At 36.7% G+C, this 10683-nt stretch overlaps 1 protein-coding gene across 1 annotated transcript in view; it reads left to right on the forward strand.

Moving 5' to 3' along the window:
- The window catches only part of chrnd (cholinergic receptor, nicotinic, delta (muscle)), a 9706-nt gene extending 4614 nt beyond the window's left edge, over positions 1–5092 (forward strand). The window contains exons 7-12 of the mRNA XM_008396869.2: positions 863–1063; positions 1825–1936; positions 2831–2945; positions 3841–4051; positions 4140–4258; positions 4676–5092. Coding sequence (XP_008395091.1) covers positions 863–1063; positions 1825–1936; positions 2831–2945; positions 3841–4051; positions 4140–4258; positions 4676–4858 — 941 coding nt within the window. The 3' untranslated portion in view covers positions 4859–5092. The remainder of the gene's footprint in view (positions 1–862; positions 1064–1824; positions 1937–2830; positions 2946–3840; positions 4052–4139; positions 4259–4675) is intronic.
- Positions 5093–10683: the final 5591 nt, after the last annotated feature.

Consider the following 10683-nt stretch of genomic DNA (forward strand, 5'->3'; position numbering starts at 1 on the left):
ATATAGCAAACGTTTTGAAACAAAGTCACGCAAATCCTGTTCTTAAACTGAAATAAATGCATTCAAACTAGAAACATTTTAATACAACATGCAGAATCAAAGCAGTAGTTAGTAATAAATTTATGCCAAAAAAACTCAGAAATTTTCTACAAAAAGTGTTGAAAATTTTCTTTTGAAATCTTTTCTAGAAAAGTTCTGAGATTAATCACAAAATTTCTGAGTTTTTGGTGGAACTCTCAGAAATTTGTATATAAAGGAGATTTTAATACAACATTCAGAAGCATGTTGTATTAAAATAAATGTTTCTAGTTTGAATACATTTACTTCAGTTTAAGAACAGGATTTGCGTGACTTTGTTTCAAAACGTTTGCTATATTTAGCCAAATTTAAGAAAAAAATAAGAGCTGATTTGGTTCCAACAAAGTCGGCTTTTCGGTAAAAGTTTCTGGATGAACTTGGTTTTACTTTTTGGTAAAAGTCGGTTATGAAAACATGAACATGTTGAGCGACAGAGGAAGGATCTGTGATAACGCTCCTTAGTGCACTGAGGATGCAACAGTTTGTCTCTGAAGAAATTCACATTCTGCTAAACATCTGAAAAACATGAATCTTATCTGACACAATAACCAAAATGTCTTCACATTTACATCCAGAACTTTTTCTTTTACCTCTGATATCCATTAAATTAGAAATATTCTGTCACAGAGAAAATCAGACAAACTCATATATCAAAATGTAATTAAAATCCTCCTGCAGATTTATTGAAAAACTGCAGCAGGAACTCTGATGGGAATCAAAATGGAGATTAGATTGAGAATATTCTGTAAATTAGGATCTGATGATGTGAAGTTTGTGCCTGCAGAGAACGGCGAGTGGGAGATCATCCACCGGCCGGCCAAGAAAAACATCTACAAACACATTCCCATGGAGAGCAACAAGCACCAGGACATCACCTTCTACCTGGTCATCAAACGCAAGCCACTCTTCTACATCGTCAACATCATCATCCCCTGTGTGCTCATCTCCTTCATGGCCTCACTGGTCTACTACCTGCCTGCTGACAGTCAGTGCACAGCCGCTCCGCCCAACCCTCAGCCGCTTTACCAACTCTGAAAGTCACTCAGAGGTCACTTAGAGGTCACTCAGAGGTCACTCAGAGGAAAAATTATCCTGCAAAGCTGGAAGATTTACATATCTGCTGTTAATAACTAGATTAAACTTTATTCTGAAGGTCTGAATACGACTTCCTGTCAGGAACAGGAAGGAGTCTTCATTAATATTTATGACTGTCATGAAGTGTCATTCAATAAAACATGACATTTTAATGCAAAGCTGCGTTAAAAGCTTCAACTTTGCCTAATTTGGTAAGTAATGACACTTTTAATACAAAGTTTAATGGATTTTTAATGCAAGTTTTAAATTAAATATCTTTATTTACTGAATAAAGCAACATTGATACTTTTTAAATGGAAGTTTTGACATAACATTGCATTAAACTAAGATTATTTACCAAAGTTGACAGTTTTAATTGATTTTTACTTAACTTTTAAGTCATTTTGCACTAAAATATTATTATAATTAACACTTTTAATTGATTTTAAGGCAACATTTAACACAACTTTGCATTAAAATGTCATTATTTACTGAATGACATGAAAACAGCTGTAAACATTCATGAAGTCTCCATGTTTATAACAGTGTCTTAATTTAAACTCCTTCATAATAAAGTGTTAGAACTTCTCAAACTTGTCCTGTAAACTGTTTTGGTTTCATCCAGTTAAACTCTGAGCCACAGATTTGAAGTTTTGTGTGTTTTTCCTCTAGGTGGGGAGAAGATGACGTTGTCCATCTCCGTCCTGCTGGCTCAGTCTGTCTTCCTCCTGCTGATTTCCCAGCGGCTGCCGGAGACGTCCATGTCCGTCCCCCTCATAGTCAAGTAGGAAAAAAATCATTTTGTTTTTCAATATCTACAAGAACAAACAATTTAGAGTTCCTGATTGTCTTTAAAAAAAATGTAAAACATATTTTTCACTTGTTTTTAGTGTAGGACTTTCTAAGCTTTCACGGTGAACTGGAGTTTTTGTTGTAGCATAAAAATAATTTAAATAAAAGTTATAACAAAGATTAAATTGGACTTTGCAGCAATAAATTAGATTCTTTGGTTCTTATGCTGGTTTCACTGCAAAAACACAAAATTTTACCGAGTATTTTTGGTTTAGATTTTAGTGCAAATAAATGAGTAAAACTAAGTTAAAAGTAACTTTTGAGCAAGATATAGAGGTTTGGTTTAAGTCAATAATTGTTTGATAATAATGATTAAATCCACTAGCAGATTATTTCACTTATGCATCACGAATCTGGAAGAAACGGAAAAACAGCCGAAACACTGACCTCCTTTAAATCCAGGCTGAAATCCCACCTGGGCAGATTTACCTCAGAACCGTAATAAATTAAGCAACATGTTTGATAAGTATTGATGGTTTTGATCAAACATTACATTAATATGTAACATCTGTTTCAGGTTTCTTAATTAGTGACTGATTTTTATATGACTCTTTATTTTTGTGTTTTTATGAAGTAAAGCTCTTTGAACTGCCTTGTTGTTGATTACAAAATATTTTTATAAGTGAAATAATTTACAAGTAGAACTAAAACTTTTGTTTTTCATCAATATTAAGGAAATATTTACTTAACTCATATATGTTGCTGAAAAGTTCAGTAAGTTTTGTTTCATATCAAACGTATTCAGATATTTGCAGTAGAAACTAGACAGAAATACTTGGAAATGTTGAATTTAGATGTTTACTGATGTTTTTATGTGTTTTCTCAGATATTTGATGTTCATCATGGTTCTCGTTACCATCGTGGTGTTGAACTGTGTCGTCGTTCTCAACCTGCACTTCAGGACGCCCAGCACACACGTCATGTCTGAGTGGACCAAGAAGGTGAAGAACCATCACAACATTTAAAATGTTTATGGCTCTCATTTCACACACACACACACACACACGCACGCACGCACGCACGCACACACACACACACACACACACACACACACACACACACACACTGACAGACAAACTGAAACTTTACACAGGAAGGGAAGAAAGAAAAGACAGAACAGAGAAGTTAAAGTTCGTCAGAGGAAAGTAGTAGGAGAATAAATTGAGGACAATCAGTCAGAAAACGGAAAAACTAAATCAATCAAGTTAATTTGATTAATATTGATGAAAAGATGAAACTCCTAGTTCCACTGGTTGGTTATTTAACGTATGAAATGGGAGAATATCTTGTCAACTATCAGTTTATTTGTGTTGCACATTTCAGCAATAAAAACATCAAAGAGTCAGAAACAAACTTTACATTTTGATGATTGTTGTCATTAAAATCATCAACAAATGTTGGTTAATGTTTAATTTATTAACTCAACCCAGGTGGATTTTCAGCCTTAATTTAAAGAAGGTCAGTGTTTCAACTGTTTTTCAGTTTTTTTGGAAGTTTGTTCCAGATTATAAGTGAAATAATCTGTCAGTAGATTTAATCATTATTATTATTATTATTAAAGAATTATTGACTTAAAACAAACATCTATATCTTGCTGAAAAGTTTATTTTAAACTAAGTTATTTTCACTAAAAAGTTTTGGTGAGATTTTGAGTTTTTGCTGAACGTTTAGGATGAACTGGACTGGAGTTTGTTCCAGATTTATGGTGCATAGAAGCTGAAGCTTCTCCATGTTTGGTTCTGGTTCCATTCAGTGATTATAAACTAACTACAGGATTTTAAAGTCTCTTCTTTACTGTTTTAACATTACATAAATACGAATCAACCTTTTGTGCAGTTTTTCCTGGAGCGGTTGCCCCGGATCCTCCACATGACCCACCCGGCGGACAACGAGCCGCCGTGGGACGGAGCGTTGCCACGGCGATCCAGCTCGGTGGGATACATCGCTGCAGCGGAGGAATATTACAGCATCAAGTCCCGCAGCGAGCTGATGTTTGAGAGGCAGTCAGAGAGACACGGGCTGTCCAAACGGCCCACGCCCGCCTCAGGTACGTCCAGACAGAACCAGAACCAGACAGAACCAGAACCAGACAGAACCGTGAGGTCGGTCAGCACTGACAGGCTGCGTGTGTTCAGTGTTGAAGCCGGTGGAAAGCGACGGAGCGATGGATCAGCTGTACGGAGAGATGAAGCCGGCGGTGGACGGAGCGAACTACATCGTCCAACACATGCGCAACAAGAACGACTACAACGAGGTGAGAGGAGACAAATGTCTGACGTCCAATTACCCAAAATCAACTCTGCAGTCCATCAAAACTTCAACCAGATGTTGAACTTTATTCAACTGAAAGTTACAAAACAGCTGAGAAAATTAGAGCTGCAGGATTTATCTGGAAAAATTATTTTAAAACATTTTCAAAGTTCTCAAAAATAAATTAATTTAAAAATTAGTTTAGTTGTTAGCGCGTTAGCGCCACTGCCTGGTGCGTCTTTTCCTGAAACTTGTTTTTTATTTATTTAGGGTTATTTTTTAGTTAATTTCCCATTTTGGGCCTAAACTGATCTGTTTAGGTAGATCAGGTTCCCGTCTCCTTCTAGAGCTGAGGTGATCTAGGATCATAGATCTACGCTCACAGCAGCAGAGTCTAGATCCAGATGTTCTGTGTTTGCAGGAGAAGGACAACTGGAGCGGTATCGCCCGTACGGTGGACCGGCTCTGCCTCTTCCTCATCACCCCGGTGATGACCTTTGGCACCATCATCATCTTCCTCATGGGGATCTGTAACCACCCGCCCCGCCTGCCCTTCCAGGGAGACCCTTACGACTACAGCGAGGACAACCCGCGCCTGCTGTGACCCGACCCGACAGCCGGTTCCGGCTTCACTCATTCATTTCTGAGTTTCTGAGGTTGAAGTGAATATTTTATATCTGGTTTCATTTACTTTGAGTTCAGTTTGTGTCTCCAAAACACAGTTTTATTTAAATTACCTAGAAGTATTTCATAAGTTTTATTCTTCAATGAATTACATCATTTACTTTTGCATTCGCCAAACATAACAATATAAATGTCATTTTATTGTTTCTAAAAATATATATATATTTTTGAAAATTGAGAAAAAGTTTTTTTGGCAGCCAAAATAATTTTCTGATTATGTTTTATGTTTTATTTCCAGAATTTTAAAATTCTTAAATGCCAGCTGTAGTTATTGAAGTTTTTTTTTGTTTTCAATCAAAAACTTCATACGACTTGAAGTGTTAAAAAAAAAAATCCAAACTGATAAAAAAAAGTGCTGCTGATTTTCTCAGTTTGTCTTAAAAATCACATGAAATCCTGAATGAAAAACAAAAATGTGATTTTTATCACCCAAAATACTTGATTTGACTTCAGATGTTCTTCAGTTTCTATCACACAGATTCATAAATCAAAATGTTCAGGGAATCAGGTGATTATTAATAATAATCATAATAACATCACAGGGAAATAAAACTATTGCATGGTTTTGCCTTAAATGTATAATATTCTACTTTATCCTTTATTTTGTAAAGAGCAATAAAACCAAATAAAAACATGAAACCATTAGTTATTTTCTTGTTTTTCATTTTCTAAACTTATTTTTCTTTAATTAGTTTGATTGTTGATTAATAATAATCACTCAATACTTCCTCAGGAAAATAAAACTACTGCATGGTTTGTATTTTAAATGTGTAACAAAGTTAATTTCATCCTGTATTTTCTAAACAATAAAACCAAATTAAAACATGAAGCCATTATATAAATTTTTTAAATGGATTTTTCTTTTATTTCTTTGATTGAAAAGTTATAATGATGAGTTCATAAGTTTTTTATATTAAGGCTGAGAAAAGGAAACATAAAATATAATAATAATATAAATAAAATATAATTATATTAAATCTAATAATAATTTTTTATGAATTTCTCTAAAGTCAAACGATGCAGTGAATCAAACTGTAACTTTAATATTAACAGAGAATATATTTTGTTTTCTCTTTTAAATCAACTTGTAAATAAAAACAGTAAAAACAAAAAACATTAAAATCTGATAAATTAATGTTTCAATAAATATGTAATAACAAAACTATTAAATAAACATGTGCTACCGGGTAAAAGATATTTAAGGAAAAGATGTAAAAACTGAATATGCAGCAAAGATCAAATAAACAGGAATCACAAAAAGGAATATTGTAATAAAAGACAGACTAACACAAATTAGAATTATAAATTTCCATCTGATGAAAATTAGCAATAAAGCTGAGCAGCAAATCCCTGAATATCTGTTAAATATATTAACAGTTCAAGAAAACTCACAGTAACACGGTGCAAAAGTGAATCCAGTGCAAATCACAATCCAGTGCAAATCCACATCTGGTGCTAAAATAAAGTGCAAAGTAAAGGGATTGAGGTGCAAAAGTGATAAAGGTGCAAAGTGAATCATGTTCTAATGTGAATCAGATGTCTTCACAGTGACTACAGTGGCAGAAATAAAGTTAAATAAATTTGGTAAACAACATTAATGATCCTGAGAATATAAAATATAAAATCAGTAGAAACAAAAAACATGTTTATAAATCAGAATATTGTAATTTGTAGAAATGTTTTGCTGTGAAGTTTCTTTCACTAAACCTGGATGTGAATGTTAAGATTAATTTTGAGCTTTTATTGATTTATTTTACTTTCTTTTTGTTTTTGACTTTAACATAGAAAAACCCAGATAGAAAGGCAACGTAGGGTTTGCTGCCTTGCCCAGAGGCACTCGGGCAAGGCGTGTTCAGGCAAACATTTTGATTGACTACAGCAGCAAGTGTCTCTTTGGCAGCATAGAGGATTTGTTTGGCCACAATCAACACTCAGAGAAGCCGCTCAGCGATGAAGAAGCCATCATTCCAGAAGCAACACAGAAAGTCAGATTACAGTTTTTAAATTCCTCAGATGGTGGCAGTAAAATATGGAGCTGGTCCGCATGCTGGAACATTTAGCATCTGGTCCCTGGGGGCTCGTCCGGGATACATCACCCACTGGGTGCCAGGACAGGACAGGCTGTCCTCCGGGACACCGTCGGTGGGGTTGAGCGGGAACAGGAAATATGTTGGTGGAAGCTCAGAGATGGCCTCCTGCTGGGTTTTCCTGCAGCAACAACTGAGGGGAAATTTAAAGAAAGTCAACGAGAGAAAAAACTTAACGTTGATTTGATCTGTTATTCTTACCAGAAAGGCTGACCGGGCTGTGGTCCTCTACTCTGTGTCCAAAACACATCAGAGTCATGATTATAATGTAAAACAAAACAACAATAATAAAAGTAATATTTTTGACTAACCTTTAAATACGTGCAGTACAGCAGAACCATCAGCCCAATAATTAAAAGAACAACAAACACCACAGCCAGGATGAGCAGGAGCATGAAGACATCTGGAGGAAACACAAAGTGAGACAAAGTGTCCCCTGTCTCCAGCTCCCATCAGGTCCTTATTCAGCACTTTGGACAGGCGCTGCTCTGCGCAGCCTCAGTAGCCTCCTCCAGTCAGGACGTCATTTGGGGAGAAATAATGAGAAACAGACGGTGATACTCACAGACTTCATCCATGGCGGCGGCGAGTGATTCCCCGGTTCCGTCGTGAAACATTTTGCTGGCTGAGTTGTTCTGCTCCACCCGAACCAGACATCACAGTAGACGCCCCTCTGCACGTTACGTCAGCGCGACCGCCATATTGTGAGAGGCAGTTTCTTCTAAATAACAAATACATTTATATTGACACTGATGGAAAAAAACAGACAAGTTTTTTTTTTTGCTTTATTGTGAAACAGAAGAGCTACTAAAGTCTCACAATGTGGGAACAGAAACAGCTGGACCTAAACCCGCCTCCATGAGGCTCCCACCGCTTTTTGAACGCGTTTCTATCATACTGCCACTCACAATATGGCGGCACCGCCGCTCCTGCTGCGCCAACTCATCCTGCGTCTGTATGTGTGAGTTCAGCTTCTTATGTACTGCAATAAAAACACCATAAATCATGAGGAAACAGCGCCATCTCCCGTGGACGTCATGTCATGTCGGATTCATTATTTCGGACTTTTCTGGCTGTATTTAATTCCACATATTAAAACAATGTCCTGTATTATCCAGATGTTTGGACTTTAATGATTATAAAAAGAAACCACCCACTTCCAAAGAAAACATCGTGTACTACAAAATAAAAGACCAAAAACCTTCTCTATTGTCCCATTTTAATGAATATTAGTGAACATTTCCATCTCTATTAGCTTGAAGTTAAAACATCATAAATATACAACTGAATGAGAAATGCATAAAACAGCCATCCATACATAATTAAATATTATCAATGACATTATTAGTTTTTCAAAGAGCAGAGAGCTGTTGGGTAGAAATAATTCATATTCATTTAACTGATCCTGCTGAGTCAGTAAAAAGCCACATAAACTCAGCAGCAGTTTGGTTTATTCTAATGTTTTTAAAATCCACAGACAATTTCTGGTTTGGCAACATTTGAGCAAATATTTCTATTCTCAGGAAACGCCAGCAAACAAAATGAGTAAAAATATATTTTGTAAAACTTCAAAAACTCATGAAGAACATTGAACATATTTCTGTTTGCATCTAGAAACAGATTAAAGCTGCACAAATGCTCATATACAAACGTTATCGTTAATATGGTGACATCACATCATGGTTTAACAACAGAAAGTTTGAGTTTCATGGTAACATTGAATTAGAGCAAAGAAAACCTTTAGGAAAGTTATAGAGCAGCTCTAAGTTCACTGTAGAAAAAATAAAATAAAATCACAGAGGAGTAAATTTCTGTGATCAAACTTCTGAGCAAAACTCAGAAGTTTTAAAACTAAATTCACATTTTTATTAGGAAAAAGAAATTAACAGTTGTTCATGACTAAAAGCAAAAATAAAAACTAAGATGTGCTTTGACTGCATGAAGTCAGACATTTTCAACAAAGGTGACCGAGATCCTCTGAGATTCAGGTGGAAAACTGTGAGATTTTCCAGAATATAACGGGAAGATTCAGGTTCTTTTCCTGCATCCGAACATTTCCAGGTCCAAACTCGATGAAGACACATCCTGGTTCTGATGGGAGTTGTTCCTGCCCACCATCGCCTCGTGCTTTCTCAGGTCTGAAACCAGCTGGTTGAGACACGACCAGCTCAAACGTCCTCCAATCTGATCAAACATTTTACCTCATTTATTTAATTTGAAGGTTTAGCATTTTGCTCAGATTGTAATGATACTGTTAGCGGGATGTTCTTGTCTCTTCTGAATAACTGGCAAACTTTGTGGATCTGACAGTAATTTAATCAAAAGCTTTAAGGAAAATCCTGGTACCTTTGAGTCAGGGAAACGTTTTCTCATCTGACTCATTTGGAGTTTCAGCTCTTTTGTTGGTGTTTTAACTGAAGCGGTTTAGTTCAGTTTAATGAAGCCGTTCTGCAGAGAAGCTTCTTCTTCTGTGGTGATGTCCGCCCTGCAGATGGAGACGCTTCGCTTTTAAACTGCTGTGTGAACCTTTCAGAGTAAAACAGGATGTTACAGATGTTAGACCAGCAGAAATCTCCTGATCCTGCTGATTTCATTTCTGTGATCAAATATTCTTTAAGGATTTAGAATTTTCCACAAATTTGCTGTAAGTTTCAGATTTTTGGTGAAACTGTGACTAGAACAGAGCAGAAGGTTGAACTCTGACCTCACGTCGTCTGCTGGCATTTTGCAGCGTCTCCAACTCAATCTGGTGGTTCTGGATCAGACACATGTCAGAACATGAAGCAGCGACTCCAACCACCAGCTGAAATGTGAATGTTTCTCACCTTTTTATAGACCATCAGGGAGGCTATGAGCAGCACAGCTAACAGGATGATTGTCAGCAGACAGGAGACGATTACTGCGACCCCGCTGTGACCTCCTGATAAACAAACAGTCAAAACAAACTGGCAGCATCTTTAAAACACAGAGAGGAGAGAAAACACCTGCAGTACCTCCAACTCCTCTGGGAAAACCGGGATTAGGAGGATATTCTTGGGAATATTTAAGCATTCTTGAGGTCAGACACTGATGTTGGACAAGAAGGCCAAGCGAGGCCAGCGGTCAGATCAGGAAACTTCTGCCTCTCCAAATAAACTGATTCATGGAAACATTCACTCAGCAGGTGAGAATCTATTCTGATTTGTTGCTTAAATCTGATTTTTTTTCTCCATGATTGTTGAAGCTACTAATTAAATCAGCAACAGATTACGACCCAAAGCGATCCACAGAAGAACGCTGACGCCACAGAGCAGCTCTCTGTTCATGTAAGGAGACGTTTATGGATCGTTTTTTAAGTTTATTCGTCAACAGATCAAAAAGACAAGAAGGAAGCTGATCAGAGGAAGGTTATCTGCCTTCAGCTGCAGCTCCTGTAGAAAAGTCTGACTGGATGTGGAGTCAGAAAGAAGAGAGGTGGTGACGCCTTCACTGACCCAGACTGCTTCAGAATTTCATCATTATAATTTTCAGATGTTGTTTACATCCTGATTTATGACCCGTGTCTCACATCACTGATGTAAAAAGTCTGACAAAATGTGATATGATGGTTCAGACTGCAGATGGTTTGAAACGATCAGATTCAGCTCCGCATGTGGAAGCGGTGAAAAGGTTGGATTTG

The sequence above is a fragment of the Poecilia reticulata genome, linkage group LG20 (assembly GCF_000633615.1).
Source record: "Poecilia reticulata strain Guanapo linkage group LG20, Guppy_female_1.0+MT, whole genome shotgun sequence".
Taxonomy (NCBI): domain Eukaryota; kingdom Metazoa; phylum Chordata; class Actinopteri; order Cyprinodontiformes; family Poeciliidae; genus Poecilia; species Poecilia reticulata.